The 25023-nt window shown below is 46.5% G+C and overlaps 1 protein-coding gene across 1 annotated transcript in view; it reads left to right on the forward strand.

Moving 5' to 3' along the window:
• The first annotated feature begins 6562 nt into the window (after positions 1–6562).
• EDEM1 (ER degradation enhancing alpha-mannosidase like protein 1) overlaps positions 6563–25023 on the forward strand; it is a 30057-nt gene continuing 11596 nt past the window's right edge. Inside the window, exons 1-4 of the mRNA XM_073351187.2 lie at positions 6563–7189; positions 11957–12029; positions 20071–20174; positions 22622–22793. Coding sequence (XP_073207288.1) covers positions 6753–7189; positions 11957–12029; positions 20071–20174; positions 22622–22793 — 786 coding nt within the window. The 5' untranslated portion in view covers positions 6563–6752. The remainder of the gene's footprint in view (positions 7190–11956; positions 12030–20070; positions 20175–22621; positions 22794–25023) is intronic.

Consider the following 25023-nt stretch of genomic DNA (forward strand, 5'->3'; position numbering starts at 1 on the left):
CAGCACAGCAAAATTTTACAGCCAAGTTTTGTTTGTTTATTTCTAAACCTCAGGTGTAAAGTTAGTTAAAAACAGAGAGGTTAGAATGACCAAATCCTCAGCTCGACTACAGCTGGAATTAGCCAAATTTCAGGCTGAGGAAAAACAAAGGGAACATGAAAGACAGATAGAACTCATGCGGCTGGAGAAGGAGGTACAGGAGGCTGCACACAAGAGGGAAATGGAGGCAAGGAAGCATGTGGAGGAGGAGAAGGAAAAAGAGAGGAAGCATGTGGAGGAGGTGGAGAGGATAAAGGCCCAGCAGAATATACCAACAAACCCTAGCAATCCTTCTCCAGGTACCACTTCCCATCCCAGAAAGTTCCCCACCTACAAGGCAGGTGATGATACTGAGGCCTTCTTAGAAAACTTCGAAAGGGCCTGCCTTGGGTACAGCATCTCTACTGACCAATACATGGTAGAGCTGAGGCCACAGCTCAGTGGACCCTTAGCTGAGGTGGCAGCTGAAATGCCTAAAGAACACATGAACAAGTATGAACTGTTTAAATCCAAGGCGAGAGTCAGAATGGGGATAACACCCGAGCAGTCTCGTCGGAGGTTCAGAGCCCTAAGGTGGAAACCAGACATGTCATTTACCCGACATGCCTACCACATTGTGAAACATTGGGATGCCTGGATATCAGGAGCAAGTGTTGAATCTCCAGTAAATTTGCCCTTCCTAATGCAAATGGAACAATTCTTAGAGGGTGTTCCTGAGGAAATAGAAAGATACATCCTAGATGGGAAACCCAAAACTGTAATCGAGGCAGGAGAGATTGGAGCCAGATGGGTGGAGGTGGCAGAGAAGAAGAAAACTGGTCGCAGTTGGAGCGGAGACCAGAAGGGACCACCCCAGACCACACCCTATTACCGGGGGCCGCCCAAAGCCCCACCTACCTCCCAAAGAACCCTCCAGACCCCTTATCGTCCCACCACCCCGTTCTCCAGCAACCCTCCTCGTCCCAGTGACCCGTCAGCTGGACGATGTTTTAAGTGTAACGAGCTGGGGCATGTAAAGGCCAACTGCCCCAAGAACCCCAATAGATTACAGTTCATTGCACCGGAATCACACCAGAGGTCCACAGGCCCAAATACCTCCCAGATACCCTTGGAGCGGAGGGAAACTGTGAGTGTGGGCGGGAAGAAGGTCACCGCGTGGAGGGACACCGGAGCACAAGTGTCAGCTATCCATGCTTCCTTAGTGGACCCCAATTTAATCAACCCAGAGATCCAAGTGACGATTCAACCCTTCAAGTCCAACTCTTTCAATTTGCCTACAGCCAAGTTGCCTGTCCAGTACAAGGGCTGGTCAGGAATGTGGACTTTTGCAGTCTATGATGATTATCCCATCCCCATGCTGTTGGGGGAAGACTTGGCCAATCATGTGAAGCAGGCCAAGAGGGTGGGAATGGTCACCCGCAACCAGGCTAAACAAGCCGTGAGGCCTAGCTCTGTTCCGGAAACTTCTATCAGGACCCAGTCAGAGGTGATGGACCTGGACCCCAGGCCAATGTCTGCAACAGCAGTAGTGGATCCAGTCCCAGAGACCCAGACGGAACCAGTCCCAGAACCGGAACCAGCCGAACAACCAACACCAGACCCCGTGTCAGCACTGAATCCAGTACTTGCAACCTCAACACCAGAGGGCCCCACCAAACCTGAACTGGCAGCAGCCGATAACCCTACACAAGAGGCTCAGCCGGAGCCTGAATCCCAACATAGTGCACCAGCGGAGAGCGGTTCACAGTCAACAGAAACAGCTCCATCCCCTATATCGCTTCCAGAGGGACCAAGCCTAGGTCCACAATCCCATGAGGAACTGATGTCTCCAGCATCAAGGGAACAGTTCCAGACCGAACAGGAAGCAGATGAAAGCCTCCAGAGAGCTTGGACGGCGGCACGGAGCAACCCACTGCCTCTCAGCTCTTCTAATCGATCCAGGTTTGTTGTAGAAAGAGGACTTTTATACAAGGAAACTCTTTCTGGGGGACACCAGGAAGACTGGCATCCTCAGAGACAGTTGGTAGTTCCAACTAAATACCGGGCCAAGCTCTTGAGCTTAGCCCATGATCACCCTAGTGGCCATGCTGGGGTGAACAGGACCAAAGACCGTTTGGGGGGGTCATTCCACTGGGAGGGAATGGGCAAGGATGTTTCTACCTATGTCCAGTCTTGTGAGGTGTGCCAAAGAGTGGGAAAACCCCAAGACCAGGTCAAAGCTCCTCTCCAGCCACTCCCCATCATTGAAGTTCCATTTCAGCGAGTAGCTGTGGATATTCTGGGTCCTTTTCCGAAAAAGACACCCAGAGGAAAGCAGTACATACTGACTTTCATGGATTTTGCCACCCGATGGCCGGAAGCAGTAGCTCTAAGCAACACCAGGGCTAAAAGTGTGTGCCAGGCACTAGCAGACATTTTTGCCAGGGTAGGTTGGCCCTCCGACATCCTCACAGATGCAGGGACTAATTTCCTGGCAGGAACTATGAAAAACCTTTGGGAAGCTCATGGGGTAAATCACTTGGTTGCCACTCCTTACCATCATCAAACAAATGGCATGGTGGAGAAGTTTAATGGAACTTTGGGGGCCATGATACGTAAATTCGTAAATGAGCACTCCAATGATTGGGACCTAGTATTGCAGCAGTTGCTCTTTGCCTACAGAGCTGTACCACATCCCAGTTTAGGGTTTTCCCCATTTGAACTTGTATATGGCCGTGAGGTTAAGGGGCCATTGCAGTTGGTGAAGCAGCAATGGGAGGGATTTACACCTTCTCCAGGAACTAACATTCTGGACTTTGTAACCAACCTACAAAACACCCTCCGAACCTCTTTAGCCCTTGCTAGAGAAAACTTACAGGATGCTCAAAAAGAGCAAAAAGCCTGGTATGATAAACATGCCAGAGAGCGTTCCTTCAAAGTAGGAGACCAGGTCATGGTCTTAAAGGCGCTCCAGGCCCATAAAATGGAAGCATCGTGGGAAGGGCCATTCGTGGTCCAGGAGCGCCTGGGAGCTGTTAATTATCTCATAGCATTCCCCACCTCCAACCGAAAGCCTAAGGTGTACCATATTAATTCTCTAAAGCCCTTTTATTCCAGAGAATTAAAGGTTTGTCAGTTTACAGCCCAGGGAGGAGACGACGCTGAGTGGCCTGAAGGTGTTTACTACGAAGGGAAATGTGCTGGTGGTGTGGAAGAGGTGAACCTCTCCATGACCCTTGGGCGTATGCAGCGACAGCAGATCCAGGAGCTGTGCACTAGCTACGCGCCAACGTTCTCAGCCACCCCAGGACTGACTGAACGGGCATACCACTCCATTGACACAGGTAATGCTCACCCAATTAGGGTCCACCCTTACCGGGTGTCTCCTCAAGCTAAAACTGCTATAGAACGGGAGATCCAGGATATGTTACAGATGGGTGTAATCCGCCCCTCTGAAAGTGCATGGGCATCTCCAGTGGTTCTAGTTCCCAAACCAGATGGGGAAATACGTTTTTGCGTGGACTACCGTAAGCTAAATGCTGTAACTCGCCCAGACAACTATCCCATGCCACGCACAGATGAACTATTAGAGAAACTGGGAAGGGCCCAGTTCATCTCTACCTTGGACTTAACCAAGGGGTACTGGCAGGTACCGCTAGATGAATCTGCCAAGGAAAGGTCAGCCTTCATCACACATCTCGGGCTGTATGAATTTAATGTACTCCCTTTCGGGCTGCGAAATGCACCCGCCACTTTCCAAAGACTTGTAGATGGTCTCCTAGCGGGATTAGGAGAATATGCAGTCGCCTACCTTGACGATGTGGCCATATTTTCGGATTCCTGGGCAGACCACCTGGAACATCTACAAAAAGTCCTTGAGCGCATAAGGGAGGCAGGACTAACTGTTAAGGCTAAGAAGTGTCAAATAGGCCTAAACAGAGTGACTTACCTTGGACACCAGGTGGGTCAAGGAACTATCAGCCCCCTACAGGCCAAAGTGGATGCTATCCAAAAGTGGCCTGTCCCAAAGTCAAAGAAACAGGTTCAATCCTTCTTAGGCTTGGCCGGTTATTACAGACGATTTGTACCGCACTACAGCCAAATCGCTGCCCCACTGACAGACCTAACCAAAAAGAAACAGCCAAATGCTGTTCAGTGGACCGGAAGGTGTCAGAAGGCCTTTAACAAGCTTAAAGCGACACTCATGTCTGACCCTGTACTAAGGGCCCCAGACTTTGACAAACCGTTCCTAGTAACCACAGATGCATCCGAGCGTGGTGTGGGAGCAGTTTTAATGCAGAAAGGACCTGATCAAGAATTCCACCCTGTAGTGTTTCTCAGCAAAAAACTGTCTGAGAGGGAAAGCAACTGGTCAGTCACTGAAAAAGAATGTTATGCCATTGTCTACGCTCTGGAAAAGCTACGCCCATATGTTTGGGGACGGCGTTTCCACCTGCAAACCGACCATGCTGCACTAAAGTGGCTTCACATCGTCAAAGAAACTAACAGAAAACTTCTTCGGTGGAGTTTAGCTCTCCAAGATTTTGATTTCGACATCCAACACATCTCAGGAGCTTCTAACAAAGTGGCTGATGCACTCTCCCGTGAAAGTTTCCCAGAATCAACTGGTTAAAATCGTCCTTGAGATGTGGAAAATATTGTTAGTCTTTATGTACTTGGTAGTATATTTAGAGATGCATGTGTCTTATTAACTCTGTTTTCCTAGAGCTCCAGGAAGAAATCCCAGCCAGTGTTTCACCCTAGCTGAGATTTGGGGGGCGTGTCATAAATATAAAGGGAAGGGTAAACCCCTTTGAAATCCCTCCTGGCCAGGGGAAAGCTCCTCTCACCTGTAAAGGGTTAAGAAGCTAAAGGTAACCTCGCTGGCACCTGACCAAAATGACCAATGAGGAGACAAGATACTTTCAAAAGCTGGGAGGAGGGAGAGAAACAAAGGGTTTGTGTGTCTGTCTGTAGTCGTCTTGGCCAGGGACAGAACAGGAATGGAGCCTTAGAACTTTTAGTAAGTAATCTAGCTAGGTATGTGTTAGATTATGATTTCTTTAAATGGCTGAGAAAAGAATTGTGCTGAATAGAATAACTATTTCTGTCTGTGTATCTTTTTTGTAACTTAAGGTTTTGCCTAGAGGGGTTCTCTATGTTTTTGAATCTAATTACCCTGTAAGATATCTACCATCCTGATTTTACAGGGGGGATTTCTTTATTTCTATTTACTTCTATTTTTTATTAAAAGTCTTCTTGTAAAACACTGAATGCTTTTTCATTGTTCTCAGATCCAAGGGTTTGGGTCTGTGGTCACCTATGCAAATTGGTGAGGCTTTTTATCCAACATTTCCCAGGAAAGGGGGAGTGCAAGTGTTGGGAGGATTGTTCATTGTTCTTAAGATCCAAGGGTCTGGGTCTGTAGTCACCTAGGCGAATTGGTGAGGCTTTTTACCAAACCTTGTCCAGGAAGTAGGGTGCAAGGTTTTGGGAAGTATTTTGGGGGGAAGGACGCGTCCAAACAGCTCTTCCCCAGTAACCAGTATTAGTTTGGTGGTGGTAGCGGCCATTCCAAGGATAACGGGGGTAATATTTTGTACCTTGGGGAAGTTTTGACCTAAGCTGGTAAAGATAAGCTTAGGAGGTTTTTCATGCAGGTCCCCACATCTGTACCCTAGAGTTCAGAGTGGGGGAGGAACCTTGACAGGGTTGCAGCGCTGATCATTCAAATTGGGTGATCAGGCCAAATTCGAGTGAGTGGGACTGCCACCCCAGGCAGTGGGGTCAGGCGGTAATGCCCAGAGCAGGGATTTGAGGCTGCAGGGTGAGTGTGAGGCAAGCTCGCTCTGCAACTCCTACCCCGCAAGGCTTTCCCAGCCCCCAGGGTCAGCATCCCCCCCCCCCCCCCCCCACAGTGGGAGCATCATCCATCCTGCTTTAGCCACTTGATACGGGGGGAGGTTAGCGGCTTCCTTAAAAAAAAAAAAACAAACCCGGCGAAGCGCTCCTTTCTGGGAGTCAAGGAGCCGAGCAGGAGCCGGTCGCAGGATAGCAACGTGCAGCACCCTGGCTGAACCGCACCTGCGGACTCGACGCGCTTTTCACCCGGCTACAGCCCCCAGCCCTGCGAGCAGAGGCTGCAAGGGGCCCAGCCGCGCAGGTTCGAGCCCACCGCCAGCCAGCCGGGGAGCGGAGCCGGCCCCAGCGCGCGGGGCCACTTGCCGCGGCGGACGCTCCGGTGTGGGCCCTTCACAACCGGACCGGACGCTGCGGAGGCCAAGACTCCAGCTCCCCACGTCTACCCCCGCCCCGAGCCGCGGGCGGCAGCCCGGAGCGGGCCGAGATAGGGAGCGAACTGGAGCGGGCGCGCCGCCGTCACAGCTTGCCACGACAGCTCGCCGGCCTCGGCCCCGCCCCGCGGCGCTGTGCGCGCGGCCACATCCTCAGAGTGGGGGGAAAGGGGGGAAGGCCCCTCCATTTGATTGACATCCCGCGGCAGCCTATGAGCGGAGAGGGCTGCCACAGGCAGGGGACGTAGAGGGCGACGCTGACCAACCAGGAGCCGGCACGGGGCGGCCGGATTGACCCCCGGGTCACAATATGTCCGTTCCCTTAAAGGGCCCGCCGGCTGGTTGTTGTGCTGCAGGGGAGAGTCGGGGTTCGCCTTTGGCTGGCGGGCTGGCGGCGGCGGCGGGGTCCCTTTAAACGATGAGCGTGGGCAGCGCGCGACCATGCAATGGCGGTCGCTGGTGCTGGGCCTGCTGCTGCTGAGGCTGGGGCTCCACGGGCTGCTGTGGCTGGTGTCCGCGCTGGGGCCCGGCCTGGGCTTCCACCACCGCTTCCCCTTCGCCCTCCCGCCGCGCGGGGCCCCGGACCCGCCCTGGCTCGCGCGGGCCGCCGGCGGGGAGGCGCGGGCCGCGGGGCGCTGCGGGCGCGCCCACTGGGGCTGCCTGCTCCGGGGAGGCGGCGGCGGCGGCGGCCCGGCCGGGGGCGATGAGTACGAGAAGCGCTACAGCGGCGCCTTCCCCCCGCAGCTGCGGGCCCAGCTCCGCGACGCGGCGCGCGGCATGTTCGCCTTCGGCTACGACAACTACATGCGGCACGCGTTCCCGCAGGACGAGCTGAACCCCGTGCACTGCCGCGGCCGGGGCCCCGACCGCGCCGACCCGTGAGTGGCGGGGCGGGGCGGGGCGGGGGGGGGGTTCGGTGACGAGGTGGGGGGCTGGGGGAGAGGAAAGATGTGGTTGGGGGAGCAGGGGGGCTGGCAGGGGGGTGGTTTGGCTGGGGGCGTTGGTGCGGGTTGCTGGCAGGCTGGGGGCTTGGTGTGGAGGTGGGTGGTTAGGGGAGGGAAGAGAGGGCGAGGGTGGGAGGGGGCTGGCAGGATGGGGGGGTTGGTGAGGAGGCGTGGGGGCTTTAAGATGGGGTGAGGGAGGGAAGAGGGGGACTGGCAGGATGGGGATTTGGTGACAAGGTGGGGGCTTTAAGATGGGGGTTGGGGGAGTAGGGGGGCTGGCAGGGAGGTGGTTTGGATGGGAGGGGGTTTGCTGTGCGTTACTGGCAGGATAGGGGCTTGGTGAGGAGCAGGGGACTGTCAAGATGGTGGCAGGTGGGGCTTTGGGGAGCAGCAGAGCCTGTCTAGAGGTGAGGGAGAGGGAGCTGCTTGGAGAGACCTGGCCATGGATACCTGGTTCATTTCCCTGGCCCTTGGTGGGTGTGGCTGCCTAGGGCCCAGCTGGGTCATGCACACCCTCTGCCCGAAACATGCAGAGCCTAAGGATACTGTCATCTTTACGTGGTGTCTTTTGTGTTGAAGAATTGCAGTCCCTTTACAAACTGTACCCAAGCATTGCTTCATTGCTCATGGACATGCAGCCATCTCTGGGGTGCAGCATGGCGGTAGCTCCAGAGTGCAGAGCAGTGCAACAAGCTAACTTCTCTACTATGGCTCCTTGCTCTAGTTGCACCTATCAGTAACTACTGAAGAGCATCCTCTGTTTCTCTGTGCATTTCTTCATATTCTTATTGTTGCTCTAATATGTATGTTCCTGTTGTGGTATCTCTGTCTCTCCTAGTGTATATCTGTAGATGAAGACGTGTACAGTAGCAGCCTGCCAGCCTATGTAGTTTAACTAGACGCCCCAGTAACTCCAGGAAGTGTTTAGTGTTAAACCAGTCGAAGTCCAAGGCCACCCTCCCCTTTACACCTATCTGCAGGTTGTTCAGGAGGTGAGCATTAATTCTATCCCATCTGTTTTAAAGAATAGTTGTAATCAGAGAATTGATTGTAGAAATTAAAGTTGGCAGTGCAGAGAAGTGAAGTACCCAGCTCCTAAACTTTTATAGGGAACTGTGTGTGACTTGCATTGACTATCATGGGCATAGGACAGCTAAATCCCCTAATAATGCTTTTAAATTCTAGGATTATGCCTCTTGAGTCACATATGTTCAGCTTTCTCTAAGAAAACACAGCAAGCATTGCTATAACTGCAAAGAGCAAACTATAACTTTTAAAAATCTTGTGTCCAGTCAAGTTATGATAAATGGCATCTTTTCAGCTTTGTATTTCCCTTCTCCACCGAATACCATGTTAGAATGTTAAAGAGCAATAATTCAGTAATATAGAAAAATACTTCTAGGTAATTTCTGACCCAAGTCCTTTACCTCGGTGTACATTACTTTTGTGTGTATGGAAGTGAGCGGATCACTTGATTACATGCTCTGTTCAGGTTTCAGAGTGGTAGCCTTGTTAATCTGTATCAGCAAAAACAACGAGTCCTTGTGGCACCTTAGAGACTAACAAATTAATTTGGGCATAAGCTTTCGTGGGCTAAAGCCCACTTCATCAGATGCATGAAGTGAAAAATACAGTAAGCACTAATATATATCACAGCCCATGAAAAGATGGGAGTTGCCTTACCAAGTTGGGGGGGGAGGGGGTCATGGCTAACGAAGCCAATTCAATTAAGGTGGAAGTGGCCTATTCTCAATAGTTGACAAGAAGGGTGAATATCAGGAGAGGGGAAATTACTTTTTGTAGTGACCCATCCATCCACTGCAAAAAGTAATTTCCCCTCTCTTGATATTCATCCTTGTCAACTATTGAGAATAGGCTACTTCCACTTTAATTGAATTGGCCTCATGAGCACTGACCCCCCACTTGGTAAGGCAACTCCAATATTTTTATGGGCTGTGATATCTATATAGTGCTTACTGTATTTTTCACTCCATGCATCTTATGAAGTGGGTTTTAGCCCACGAAAGCTTATGCCAGGATTAATTTGTTAGTCTCTAAGGTGCCACAAGGACTCCTCGTTGTTTATGTTCTGTTCATTTCATCTGGGGCACCTAGCATTGGCCATTGTTGGAAGACTGGGCAAGATGGACCTTTGGTCCGACCCAGCATGGTCCTTCTTATGTAATAGTGAGGTTTGGTTCACCTGTTTTTAAGGCTAGTGACTTGGACAATAATTTCCTTCTTTTAATGTAGTTGAATGAACTTGTATATGTGGTCTTGATTAAAAAAAAAAAAAAATCCTCAACTATTGTGAATCCAAATAGAATTATATCATGGTCCAGGTATCTTGTGATATATGTAGAGAAATGGCTTGGCTTTCAGCATTGTTTCCACTCTCAGATGTGTGCTTGTAAGGACATTATTAGTTTTTGCAAGCAGAATGTACACTTTAGCAGCACTAGCTGGTAATACTGCAAATGCTTATGTTGCTGAGTTAACATTAGATGTTATTGTTTCAGTTCCCTTAAAAGCAGCCTTAAAAAAGTGAGACTTCTTTTTCAATTAAATTTTCTAACTTTCATGCTGTAAATGGCAAAGTCTGTTTTTGTTTGGATTTTTCTATGTGGGGGGAGAGGGGGATTTGAATTGAGAATGAGTGCGGAATTTGACCTATTAGACCTGAAGTGAGGCAAGTGTACTACCAGAAAGGATTTTTTTTTTAAAATGCTCTTCTCCTCTACAGACATCGGTAGTCTCCTTTTTGATACTGCATTTTAGTAGCATTGAGTGTTGAAACAAACATGAAGGTAAAGCCACAGGAAGCACTTGGGTACATGAAAGTTCATCTCTGTACATTTTTGAAGCTGAAAGTAGGGGTTTTTTTGGTGCAGGATATTTTTATTAGCAAGTATAGATTTACAACTATATGTATAACTTACTGGCATCCACTGCCCAGAGACATTTGGCCAACTTAAAAAACAAAAAGAAGTCAAAAAAAGGTCAGCCTGTCAAGTAAATTGCAGAGCAAAATATGCAACATCCTTGCTCTACATATGATAACCAAATCAACCTTATATAAAACTATATAAAAGCTCTTAGCTTTTGTCTTGAAGAATGGCAGTCACAGGTCATCAATGGATAATCCCAAAGAGCCACTTCAGCGAATACCTTAAAAACATAAACCTAGGCCATTGCTTAGAATTGTCATTGAGTTCTAGCTTTGAGAAATGAGAACAAATTAACATTCTCTTATTCTAGACAGAGCGGTGTTCAATCGGACATATTTTTCTTTAGAAATAGCTATAATAACTATGCTATATAACTGTTGAACTGCTTAACTCTTTACAGGTAAGGCAATCCAGTACAGCTGCCAAGCATACATAAATGTTGCTACCCTTCCCCCTCTATTCATGACATCTGTTGATATATATATATATAGCTATTATATTATATAGTTGCAACAGATACACAGTTGAAATGAAGTTGTTTGGGTAAGTGTATGTGTGTTACCTGTTTACGTGGTAGAGGTTTTACTAGTATAACAGGCCTGCATTTAATTCTTCTTCATTACATAAGCTGAACATTTGGTCTCGAATGCAATACTTCCCCACTCCAGCCCCCACTTTTTTTATTTAAAATAACAATTCCAGATTTGATAAAGATATAACAAATATGTCCATCTGACCTGTATATTATTTATGGTTCTGCTCACGTCTGACATACTTTCTGCACAGACAGTATCTTTTTAAAATTATTTATATATATATATATATATATATATATATATATATATATATATAATTTTTTATATATAACTTAAGAAAACAGTTGATGAAGTTTGTTTTATTAAAATAAATATGAACTATTCTCAACTGCCCCTCTACCTGGCTGTCACAAGCAAGCTACTTTTTATAGGTGTAAGGAGCTCAGATCAAGTGTAAGTAGTCTTTTGGCCTATCCAAGGCCATGATCAAGTGTCTTGATATTTTTGGTCTTTTGGCCTCGAGATGAAAACCTTGTCTGTTTTCTCTTGAAGTGAAAAAATTATCTAAGTTAAGTGAAATGGATGGCAGCAACAAACTAATCCTGTCGCCCATGTTTATTTTAATAGAACAAATAGTTCACTGTGAAAAGGCTGCACAATGAATACACTATTTAAAAAAAAAAAAAGACATTTACACTTGAAGTCAATAGAGAAGATGGAAGTGACATGCTAGACTTGAAAAAACAGTTTGAACTCCATCATGACTTTCTCTAGGCCCTTGGCACAAAAAAAGAAAAAAGTTGAGTAAATTCACTGTATTGTAGCCTGGAGAGAGCCTAGGCTACAATAATGCATCAGAAGCACCTTCAAATGTATCGGCTTGAGTCCTGAAGAGGAGTAAGAGGCCTTTGTAACCTGTTGAAAAGTACTTTTTTGCCAGTCAAGACAGGGTCATAGGGCTCAGTTTTACCCCCATGGGAATCCAAAGCAAACTCCTTAGCAGCATCAGACCCTTACACGCCCCCAAGGTAATGTTTTATATGCGTGGAAATAATTAAATACCCAAATACATATGATAGTACTTAGATTGGCAGCTTATTCTCAGACTTTATTAACAGAGGGTGGTGCCTGGTTAAATGTTTTTAAGATTTATCTTCTAGTATGGTGATTGTAACTAGATAATTCTATCAAGTAACATTTAACTGTATTTGTTTCAGTTCAAATCTGAATATCAATGATGTCTTGGGAAACTACTCTCTAACTCTGATAGATGCACTGGATACCCTAGCGGTGAGTTGTCAAAATATAAAAGTAAATATCTTCAAATTATTAGCAGAAGGTAAGAATCCACAAATTGCAGTGGCTTAAGTATTTTCCAAGAGGACATGGATGGTGACTGGAGTTGCTTTTTGGAGGGAGGGAGGGAGGCAAGTGGCAGGGTGGAGAGGCTAGCACACTCATTATGGAAAAGTCTAAAGGAGATTAACGGAATCTTTAAGCTCTTGTCCAGGCCGCAGTTGTTGATTGTGTTAGAGGTAATTTTAGATTGCAATAGTGCTGTAAAGCATTCTCAAGCTGTGCAGACACTGTACATATGTTAAATGGACAAAGCTCTATAATTTTTAAAATTGCAGTTTTTTGAATCAACCTAAATAGATAGAAATCACCAGGAGAGAAAAGGGCAACATAGGAAATTGAAAAGAACAAACTGAATTTTGCAAATTGAGTTAAATTTGTTTTAATGCATCTGGGTAGTGTTGTCAATGATGAGTCTCTTTGCTAATTAAAACCTGATGGCAGTGTCTTAACTGGGGTCAGAGGGACTGCCTGAAAAAGAGTAAAATCAGTTGGGGAGGAGGCTTGAGGGGAGAGAGACTCAAGACACTCTTGGAATACATGGTTCTCTTCCTGGCTTGGTTCCTTCACTATCCCAAGCTCCAGGGCCTTGATCCAATAAGTTTGGATCACTTTTTGTATGTCTCCTCTTCCATTGACTCCTATATCAGGCCTACTCTACCCTTAAAAGTTAGGTCAACATAGCTATGCTGTGCAGGGGTGTGAAAAATCCAGAATTCTTCCGTTGACCTAGTTGACCTCTCGGAAACAGAAAAACCCCTTCCATTGCTGTAGAAAGCCTCTATGCTATGGTGCTACGGTGCTGTTGCTCTGCCACAGTATGACCCACAATGTAGACATGGCCTCATTCTATATCTGCTTGAATGTAAGAAACATTGTTACATGTTGACCACTTGCACATACCTTTTCCCCCCTCTTCCCACCCTTCCTTTGTTTAAATATAATATGTGATTGTGTTCTGTGTACCTTCTTGGACAACAGGCTACACTTCTCCGTGGTAGGCTTTTTCTCTTAACCAAAATTTTATATTTACTTCTATGAAGAGTTTTCAAACTTTATGAAGTCCGGGTAGAATTAGTGGGGGAAGCAAAAGTGGATGGGAATCTGGGAGGCAGTGACCATGAGTTGGTTGAGTTCAGGATCCTGACGCAGGGAAGAAAGGTAAGCAGCAGGATACGGACCCTGGACTTCAGGAAAGCAGACTTCGACTCCCTCAGGGAACGGATGGCCAGGATCCCCTGGGGGACTAACTTGAAGGGGAAAGGAGTCCAGGAGAGCTGGCTGTATTTCAAGGAATCCCTGTTGAGGTTACAGGGACAAACCATCCCGATGAGTCGAAAGAATAGTAAATATGGCAGGCGACCAGCTTGGCTTAATGGTGAAATCCTAGCAGATCTTAAACATAAAAAAGAAGCTTACAAGAAGTGGAAGGTTGGACATATGACCAGGGAAGAGTATAAAAATATTGCTCGGGCATGTAGGAATGTTATCAGGAGGGCCAAATCGCACCTGGAGCTGCAGCTAGCGAGAGATGTCAAGAGTAACAAGAAGGGTTTCTTCAGGTATGTTGGCAACAAGAAGAAAGCCAAGGAATGTGTGGGCCCCTTACTGAATGAGGGAGGCAACCTAGTGACAGAGGATGTGGAAAAAGCTAATGTACTCAATGCTTTTTTTGCCTCTGTTTTCACTAACAAGGTCAGCTCCCAGACTGCTGCGCTGGGCATCACAAAATGCGGAAGAGATGGCCAGCCCTCTGTGGAGATAGAGGCGGTTAGGGACTATTTAGAAAAGCTGGACGTGCACAAGTCCATGGGGCCGGACGAGTTGCATCCGAGAGTGCTGAAGGAATTGGCGGCTGTGATTGCAGAGCCACTGGCCATTATCTTTGAAAACTCGTGGCGAACCGAGGAAGTCCCGGATGACTGGAAAAAGGCTAATGTAGTGCCAATCTTTAAAAAAGGGAAGAAGGAAGATCCTGGGAACTACAGGCCAGTCAGCCTCACCTCAGTCCCTGGAAAAATCATGGAGCAGGTCCTCAAAGAATCAATCCTGAAGCACTTGCATGAGAGGAAAATGATCAGGAACAGCCAGCATGGATTCACCAAGGGAAGGTCATGCCTGACTAATCTAATCGCCTTTTATGATGAGATTACTGGTTCTGTGGATGAAGGGAAAGCAGTGGATGTATTGTTTCTTGACTTTAGCAAAGCTTTTGACACGGTCTCCCATAGTATTCTTGTCAGCAAGTTAAGGAAGTATGGGCTGGATGAATGCACTATAAGGTGGGTAGAAAGCTGGCTAAATTGTCGGGCTCAACGGGTAGTGATCAATGGCTCCATGTCTAGTTGGCAGCCGGTATCAAGTGGAGTGCCCCAAGGGTCGGTCCTGGGGCTGGTTTTATTCAATATCTTCATAAATGATCTGGAGGATGGTGTGGATTGCACTCTCAGCAAATTTGCGGATGATACTAAACTGGGAGGAGTGGTAGATACGCTGGAGGGGAGGGATAGGATACAGAAGGACCTAGACCAATTGGAAGATTGGGCCAAAAGGAATCTGATGAGGTTCAATAAGGATAAGTGCAGGGTCCTGCACTTAGGACGGAAGAACCCAATGCACAGCTACAGACTAGGGACCGAATGGCTAGGCAGCAGTTCTGCAGAAAAGGACCTAGGGGTGACAGTGGACGAGAAGCTGGATATGAGTCAGCAGTGTGCCCTTGTTGCCAAGAAGGCCAATGGCATTTTGGGATGTATAAGTAGGGGCATAGCGAGCAGATCGAGGGACGTGATCGTTCCCCTCTATTCGACATTGGTGAGGCCTCATCTGGAGTACTGTGTCCAGTTTTGGGCCCCACACTTCAAGAAGGATGTGGATAAATTGGAGAGAGTCCAGCGAAGGGCAACAAAAATGATTAGGGGACTGGAACACATGAGTTATGAGGAGAGGCTGAGGGAGCTGGGATTGTTTAGCCTGCAGAAGAGAAGAATGAGGGGGGATTTGATAGCTGCTTTCAACTACCTGAAAGGGGGTTCCAAAGAGGATGACTCTAGACTGTTCTCAATGGTAGCAGATGACAGAACGAGGAGTAATGGTCTCAAGTTGCAGTGGGGGAGGTTTAGATTGGATATTAGGAAAAACTTTTTCACTAAGAGGGTGGTGAAACACTGGAATGCGTTACCTAGGGAGGTGGTAGAATCTCCTTCCTTAGAGGTTTTTAAGGTCAGGCTTGACAAAGCCCTGGCTGGGATGATTTAACTGGGAATTGGTCCTGCTTTGAGCAGGGGGTTGGACTAGATGACCTTCTGGGGTCCCTTCCAACCCTGATATTCTATGATTCTAAGTCCTGAGTACAGAAGGAAGAGTACTTTGCTGATTTGATACAATTTTAAATAGCCTTTCCATAGTCTCATTTTTTGCATTGCAAGATCAGGTTGGTTGTTTTAAACTGGATGCCTTGGAATGCAGTCAGATAATTACCATTTGTCTACAGCTATTGGGTGGACAATGTCTTCTGCAAATGAATTCTACAGTTGCATGGTTTTCTTCTATATACTTTCTTTCCTGAAAGATCACAATATATTTTTGAAAACTAAAGCACTTCCTCATCACTAAAATGCATACGTATCTCTGTGGTGAAAAACTGCAGCTGTCTGATGGAACACAGCAATGGTTTAGAGAACTTAAAGCAGGAAATGAGGTGAAAAATGTTTTTTAACTGAAATGGTGGAGGGGACCTTAAAGTGCACTTACCAAAGCTTGAATCTGGCTTTCAAAAAAATGAATGTTGACATTTCTGATTTTGGTTTTAAACATAAAGTGTTTAAACTTTCTTTACGGCATATTTAATGGCCACAGGTCCACTTGTGTTTTTAGTTTCCTCTCATTTCCAGCAGTATATTGCTGTTCAGGGCCACACTAGAGCATTGGCTCAATACTGGTAGAAGAGTGCCACCTACTGAATATCCATGGGCTTTTTCCATAGCACCTGTAGGCCGTTTTCCCGTTGAGGTCTTCAACCAACTACTAAGCCTGCTTAACTTGAAATATCATGTTACACCCTTATTCACAAGACTCGGCTTTCTTCTGAGATTCAAACCTTTTCCTTTAGGCGGTTCTTGAAGACAGAGACTTCCTCAATGCACAGCTACAAGCCAGCCTCCTCATGCAGTAGCAGTACTCATTCTGAATACTGGCTAGTCCAGAGGTGGGCAATCTACAGCCCGCGGGCCACATCCGGCCCGCGGGGCCATCCTGCCTGGCCTCTGAGCTCCTGTCTGGAGAGGCTAGTCCCCAGGCCCTCCCCCACAGTGATGCTGCCACGCAGGTGCAGCTGGCTGCGTCTGGGCAGCGGGGCTGTGAGCTCCTGTCGCTCTGAGTGGCATGGTAAGGGGGTGGCGGGGTAGGGGGTCCTGGGGAGCAGTCAGGGGACAGGGAGTGGTTGGATGGGGCAGAGGTTCTGGGGGCAGTTGGGGAACCGGGGGGGAGGGGGGTTGGATGGGGGGTCCCAGGGGGCCTGTCAGAGGGTGGGGGTGTGGATAAGGGGTGGGGCAGTCAGGGAGCAGGGGGGTTAGATGGGTTGGGGGCTCTGAGGGGGGCGGGAAGTGGGTGGGGGCGGATAAGGGACAGGGGCCTGGCTGTTTGGGGGGCACAGCCTTCCCTACCTGGCTCTCCATACACTTTCGCACCGCAATGTGGCCCTCGGTCCAAAAAGTTTGCCCACCCCTGGGCTAGCCCCACTGTAACTCACTCGTGCCCACGTGCTATTCTTGAAGGGGCAGCTCCCATTTCTCTTATTACATAATTTATTGCACCATTAACAAAAATATATCATAACAAATATAAATCAATACGATTACTAAACACAAACCATATTCTGTTTCTAAAATATCTATTCCAAGGGCCCCACAGGGTGGCACAGCTGCTAAAATAGATCCCATGTCGCTGTCACAACACTAATGCAGCTGTGTTAAGGAAGTGGAGTATGTGGATGTCCCCTTCCTCATCCTGCTAGTGGTTCGCAGTAGCCTCTAATGGCAGCATTAATATATTAAAAATGCAGTTGCTGCAGTCTGTGATACGTGTAAGACAGATTTTCTGAGTCCTTAGTCAAACACGCCTTTGGTTGTCAGCACCTTTTGACTGGGTCAAGAACACCCCAAATAACGCATTGGGTACTTCCCTAACAGAACCTATGACACTCCTTTCTTCTTTTTTAAAGGAGCAGGTTCTAGAGCTACATGTGTGAAGCTGGAAGTTAAGTGGGGGAGGGAGGAAAACAAGCTCTGTTTATCTTCATAGAAAACAAGTTCTGAGCTGGACTTGAGGCTTCATGGAAGGGCTGAATTCACCTCTCACCCTGGAATACATCTGGAGTAACTTCCATGATCTTAATGGAGTTACACCAGTGTGAGAATTTGGTTTTAAAACTCTTGGTGTCAGTGTACATGGTTGTGGCTGAAAGAACTTTATTTTATATGTTTTGTCGACTCTTGAGCTTCTGCAGGAAATGTGGCTGTTTTTATGTTTCCTTCTACATAGAAAAAATTCCTCTAACTTCCTGTCACTAATGTTGTTGAAACCAGCAATATATCTACATCTACTTGCAGGTGTAGTTAGCACAGATCTTGCTAGCATTGGGTAAAGTAAGCCAAGCATTGCTTGTATTGTATTATGCAAACTGTAAGAAATGCATAACGGATCCTTAAAAACTAAACGAAGGCATATGAGTATCAACACACATGAGCGTAAATGAACAAAACGGTGCAGTAAATCTCAGTGCAGGCGACAGAATTCCAGATCCAGGGCGAGCCCGTCATCCCCCTGGCGGAGGGGCAGGCCTACCGACACCTCGGCACACTGACGGGTTTCCGTGTCCGACAGACACCCGAGGACACCATCCAAGAGATCCTACAGGATGCTGCCAAGATCGACACCTCACTGCTAACACCGTGGCAAAAGATAAACGCCCTGAACACCTTCCTGATCCCCCGCATCTCGTTCGTCCTAAGGGGATCCGCCGTGGCAAAGGTACCCCTCAACAAGGCAGACAAGATCATCAGGCAGCTGGTGAAGAAGTGGTTATTCCTTCCCCAGAGAGCCAGCAACGAGCTGGTCTATATCACCCACAGGCATGGCGGTGCCAATGTTCCCCGCATGGGTGACCTGTGTGACATCGTGGTGATCACCCACGCCTTCCGCCTGCTGACGTGTCCCGACACCATGGTAAGGAGCATCGCAGCAAAAGCCCTCCATGATGCAACACAAAAGTGGATCGGTAGAGCCCCCTCCAGCCAAGACACCGCCAGCTTCCTGAGCGGTTCCCTGGATGGCGAATTTGGCCGAGACGGGGGCAACATCGCTTCACTGTGGTGCCGCGCCCGCAATGCCACGCGTCGCCTGGGGAAGCGCATCGGCTGCCACTGGGAGTGGTGCGAGGAGCACCAAGAGCTGGGAGTCCTGGTGCCGCAGATCAGGTCTGAGGACAACACCATCGTCACCCCGAGCGCCAGGGGCCTGCTGGAGAGGACCCTGAAAGCAGCCATCCACTCGCTGTACATAGAAGCCCTGAAGCATAAGCCGGACCAGGGAAAAGCCTTCGAACTGACCAGCAAGTGGGACGCCAGCAACCACTTCCTCGCTGGGGGCGGCTTCACCCGCTTCACTGACTGGCGGTTCATCCACCGCGCCCGGCTCAACTGCGGCCCGCTCAACGGAGCCGTCTGCCATGGGAACCGAGACAAGCGTTGCAGGAAGTGCGGCTACTCCAACGAGACCCTGCCCCACGTCCTGTGCAGCTGCAAGCCCCACTCCAGAGCCTGGCAGCTGCGCCACAACGCCATCCAGAACCGCCTGGTGAAAGCCATCGCACCGCACCTGGGGGAGGTCGCTGTGAACTGCGCCATCCCCGGTACCGACAGCCCTCTGCGACCCGACGTGGTTGTCACTGACGAGGCCCAGAAAAAGATCATTCTCGTCGACATCATGGTCCCCTTCGAGAACAGGACCCCGGCCTTCCGAGAAGCCTGAGCTCGGAAACTGGAAAAATACGCCCCTCTGGCCAACACCCTGAGAGCGAAGGGCTACGCGGTGCAGCTGGACGCCCTGATCGTTGGAGTCCTGAGCGCTTGGGACCCCTGCAACGAGCGTGTGCTGTGGACCAGCGGGATTGGTAGACGCTACGCACGCTCATGCGGCGCCTCATGGTCTCGGACACCATCCGATGGTCCAGGGACATCTACATCGAGCACATCACCAGCCATCGACAGTACCAGGAGGAGTGAGCCGGTACAACATTGTGCACCCACTGTGGGAAAAAGACTGAGAGACTTTCCCCATTGGACCGTATGAACTGGAACCATAAACCCACTGAGCATTAAATCCCACCAAATGAGGGTAGACCCATCCACACCATCGTATCCACTCACTATACTCCGCACCTGAACATAGCCGTTATGTGGATAACTTACCCCCATATCTCAATGTCTGTACTCTGACCGGTTAAACTTTTACCTCCAGTCGGGGAGATGGCAGATTATTATGTAATCCTTACTCCATCAGCTCCTAAATCGAATTTCGCACCCCTTGATAATCTGTACTTTATCCCCTGACAATCAGAAACTTCTATGCTTGAACTCTGTACTGTTTCTTATTTCAGCATTATCTTAATAAAATTTTTTAAAAGGGCCAAAATGTGTTCTAGATACCCTTTCGTACTTCCAGCACTACAACTACTTAATGAAGTATTCTTGGCTTGTGTAATGAGATAAGTTTCAAAAAGGTGTTGTACAGGGGAAAGGGGACAAGTTAGTGTTTATAAATAGAAACACTGACTATGAATATCAAAGCCACTATTCTCTACCCAGATGACTGACCTTTGTGGCTTAAAATAAAAACTGCATGAATTCTTTTTTCCTCTGTGCAATAAGCTGATAGACCCCTCTATGTTCTTTAATATTATTCTTCAATGTTAAAGGTAATGGGAAATTCTTCAGAGTTCCAGAAGGCGGTGAAGTTAGTGATTGACACAGTCTCATTTGACACAGACTCTACAGTTCAAGTCTTTGAGGCAACAATCAGGTATGTGGTCATAAATATCTGATTAAGTAACCGAGGTTTTACATGTGTGTGGGAATGATTCAGAGAGGTTTCTTTGCTCAAGAAGAAACTTACTGGTCCCAAAAACTTCATTGCTTCCTAATTGTTCACTAGGCATCCTTAGTCTCAGAGTGACTAGAAGGTGTACTCAGTGAACTATCTTTCAAGTGACGCTATTGTTTCTTTAAGTGTCAGGGGTAAAACAAAAGGCAGGTGTGCTGTGGAGATCACTTTTTAAGGTAGTCTTTCTTTTAACTGTTCTTCTTATTGAATAACTTTTAATGCTGCTTGCTTAGTCATTTCAAACTGCAAGACACTATTTGGAGAGCTGAACACTTTTTTGGAGAGTTTATTCAGTGTATTGATATAAAATATGTTGTTGCGCTCCCTAAAAAGGGGTTCCTGTCAATATACTGTAGACAGGCTTGGCATAACTGAAATCCCCACATCAAAGTAACACTCCAGTATAACTGAAGTTCAGCAGTGCCATTTGCTGTAATCTATAATCTGCAAACCGTGCAAATGAAAAGAAAAATAATTTCCTGTCATAAATATAAAGGGACGGGTAAACCCCTTTAAAATCCCACCTGGGCAGAGGAAAAACCCTTTCACCTGTAAAGGGTTAAGAAGCTAAAGGTAACCTCGCTGGCACCTGACCAAAATGACCAATGAGGAGACAAGATACTTTCAAAGCTGGAGTGGGGGAGAAACAAAGGGGCTGGGTCTGTCTGTGTGATGCTTTTGCGGGGGACAGAACAGGAATGGAGTCTTAGAACTTAGTAAGTAATCTAGCTAGATATGTGTTAGATTCTGTTTGTTTAAATGGCTGATAAAATAAGCTGTGCTGAATGGAATGGATATTCCTATCTTTTTGTGTTTTTTTGTAACTTAAGGTTTTGCCTAGAGGGATTCTCTGTTTTGAATCTAATTACCCTGTAAGGTATTTACCATCCTGATTTTACAGAAGTGATTCTTTTTACTTTTTCTTCTATTAAAATTCTTCTTTTTAAGAAACTGAATGCTTTTTCATTGTTAAGATCCAAGGGTTTGGGTCTGTAGTCACCTATGCAAATTGGTGAGGATTTTTATCAAACCTTCCCTAGGAAGGGGGGTGCAAGGTTTTGGTGAAGATTTTGGGGGGAAAGATGTTTCCAAACGGGCTCTTTCCTAGAAAATAAAACCGGTTAGACGTTTGGTGGTGGTGGTGGCAGCGAAAGTCCAGGGGCAAAAGGTAAAATAGTTTGTACCTTGGGGAAGTTTTAACTTAAGCTGGTAAAAGTAAGCTTAGGAGGTTTTCGTGCAGGTCCCCACATCTGTACCCTAGAGTTCAGAGTGGGGAAGGAACCTTGACATTTCCCAACGCTACAATTCGTCTCTTCTCTCGTTTTGTTTCTTCTCCCAGACATTTGAAAAATATGTGCTGTGCAGGATGTCCTAAGTATTACCTAGTTGGGACCAATGGATTGATATTGACTACTATCTTACACAAAATCAGAATAAAAATTAATTTTGGTATAACTGGTATTTCAGGCAAGGTCTCACATGGGTTAAGTTTGGATATTTTTGTCCTCATTTATAATTCCATTACAATCTCATTTTATTGTGTCTTCTCTTGAGTGAATTAACATTGTGGGAAGACACATTCTGCTCTCTAACCTGCTTTTAAAAAATCTTTTAAAAAAAAACTTTTGATGTGGTGCATAGCCCTGTTTCATTTGATCTTGCAGATGTTGACACTGTATCAAGGTGGAGCTGTACTAACAGAAGAGCAAAAGTCCCTACCTAATCAAATTCTGAGGGAGGGAGTTCTAGGGCTCTTTCCAAGAGTGCAAGCTCTCCATTCCTTATGTTTGGTCTGTGAATCCCAAATGAGGCTCTGCAGCCCAGGACTGAAGTTATTCCTTTTTCCTTCTGCACTGTATACTTTGACTTTAATGGTGCAGGAATGGGGGGGGGGCTGGGTGGGTTGTGTGTATGCGTGTGAGAGAGAAAGGATGCCACCTTCTTTCCCCCAACTCATTACAGCTTTGCAGTGGGTTACGTCCTCTCTGAATCACTCCTCTTTTTCAACATATGTAATAGTCCTTCACCTCTCTCACTGATGCTTCCTTTTTGAAGCTTATTAAAAGGCACTATGTGCCAAGATTCTTATAAATGTTCTCCCAGTTTAACTAAATCTGTTGGTATAGTAAAACTAAAGAGAAAATTCACGTATTGTGAATGGAGATGTTGAGATAACTGCATCCAGTCTTAGCTAACTGAAATTCAATAAGACAGCTATGGTAGGACCTTCAGACCGATGGAGTTTTACCAGTGTTTTTTGGAGCATTAGGTATTGGCCACACTGCAAGAGGCAGGATATTAGAGGTCATATTGCGAATTCTGTAGATTTTTTTTTTTTTAAGGTTCTGCAATCTCTTTTCCAATAGGGTTTTGGGAAGTCTGCTTTCTGCCCACATAATAATTACAGATACCAAGCAACCCTTTGGTGACATGACCATTAAAGATTATGATGATGAACTCTTACATATGGCTCGTGACCTGGCAGTGAGGCTGCTACCTGCCTTTGAGAACACCAAAACAGGAATTCCCTATCCTCGGGTAGGTGTGATACAATCTATATTGATATACGGGGGTAACTTCCTTCTACTTGTCTTTGTAAGGAACTGCAACTTCTACTTTTTACAGTAGTGAACTTTTTCTTTTGTCTAAAAGGTACAGCTCTTGGCATCAAATGTGACTTACTATATTTTCCAGTACTATGCCGATTTGTTTTGAGCCCACTTTTCCACTCTGTAGATGCCAGGCTAAAGATTAAAAACTTCTCTGATATGCCTAAACTTTTTTTGTTCAGAGAATGTAGAGTAGGTAGTTACCTTCTCCTTTACTCTAGCCAAACCGTACAGACTTATTTCTAACTCTTCCTCATTACTCAAGGTGCTACGTGTTGACTTTAAAGTACTGTATACATTAAATATCTTAAGTTACTGATACAGACAGAAGGTCTCAACTAAAATTAACTGTTATCATGCAGGGAGGCATGTCTGTAGAGTTACTTCAGTAGCATCAGTGAATTAATACCAAAATAATGCACATCCAGAATAGAAACCTGGACATTAAATTAGTTTACATTATTATGTATTATATCAACATTCTAAAATGAGAGGTAATGCGTGGCAGTTGGCTTACCACTGACATACTTACTTCCTTTTATATATATATATATATATATATATCACTTAAATGAACTTAGCTGAGTTAGAAAAATCTACTCACCTGTGGCAAGTTGAAGGGCTTATGGGGCAAGTGCCATCAACATCTGCAGAATTCAGACTTTTGCTTAAAATGTTTCTAGTCTTCAGTGTTGCAAAGGAAACATTCCAATGCTGAATAGTAAATCAATGCAGTCTCTTTTTTTCCCCTGAGTCTGCAAATTGACATTTTTGCCAGGTTCATCTGTTTGAAACTGGGATGGAGGCTAAGGAAAGAACACGAAAAACTTTGATTTTTTTTGTGGAAACTTACTCCCATGTTTTGGCCAATTATATAGCTGTTCAGAACTTTCTGAATATTGACATTCTTAAAATTCTGGAGCAAGGGAAGAATTCTTATTACACTTTTTGCAACCAGATCTGTTGTCAGTTTTCACTTTCACCTTGTTACAGCCTGTCTGACAAGTGTCTTGTTAGTTTTTGCTGTTCAGAACATTGTGAACAGCAAATGAAATTGACAAGGATTTGGGACCGTTTCACTCTGATGGGTTGCTCTTGGGAAAGTCCAGTACATCCATATAATGCTGCTCAGGAGCTTCCCCAGAGGAAGCACTCCTGAGTGAAGGCTGGGAGAGGAGAAGAGTAGAGGAGATACCCCTTGAGTCTCCACCACCATCATGGCAGCCAGGAAATGAGGGAGTGGGGGTAGGAACTGAAGACCGCACAGGTAAATTTATCTTGTGATAGACATGAAGAGGTGGACTGAAGCCAAGAAAGGTTAATGAGTAGGGCATGAACAAGAGGTTTGTGGGTTTTTAAAAAAATAACTTATTACCAGTTAACGTCCTGTTCAATAAGATTAATTTAATGGTGCATGAACAGAACAGCTGTTTCTTTACACTGTGTGTGTGTGCGCGCATGTGCGAAACTATGGCCGGTCAGTTGTCTTTCACTCTGGCTATTAAGCTTAGTCCTTGGGCTTGCAGGTATCAAGTACATTTTCAAGGCCTGGAATTTAGTACTTGTTAATAGTGCTGCACTGACTGTTTTGCAGAATGAATGCAGTATGGTGGGTAGCAGGAGCCCAGGATTACCCCATAGTGCCCTCTAGCTAATGGGTTTCTTTTTCTGGAGAGAATTCTTATAGGGCGGAGATGGCAATCCTATCTTGATGGCCATTTGTTTCTTGGCTCTCTTGTGCAGATAAAACTGTAAGCCATTTGTGAGGGCCTCTTGCAGCTGCTGCAGGTTTAAGTTATCGCTGCCATTGAGATTCCTTATTCGAGTGTGAAAGCTAATTTCTTGTGCAGAATTATGAGATTCCCACTAAATTGTGCTTTGAGAATGAGAACATTATCTCTGCCATAAAGTAGTCATGGACTCAAATGTGGATACTGCAGTAAGATGATTTTCCTGTGAAAGATGATGCATTCATGGCAGAAGATTAGCTCATCATTTAGGCAATTATTTCTAGCTACAACGTTGCAACTTCAGAATGGCGCACCTATTCTGCAGCTGAAATGTGGTGTCCTGGCTGAGCCCTCTTTATTGGGATGTATTTCTCTTCTTCACAACAACCAAATTAATTTTAAAGGATTATTGTAATTATTTTTCGAGCT

The sequence above is a fragment of the Lepidochelys kempii genome, chromosome 7, assembly GCF_965140285.1.
Source record: "Lepidochelys kempii isolate rLepKem1 chromosome 7, rLepKem1.hap1, whole genome shotgun sequence".
NCBI classification, from domain to species: domain Eukaryota; kingdom Metazoa; phylum Chordata; order Testudines; family Cheloniidae; genus Lepidochelys; species Lepidochelys kempii.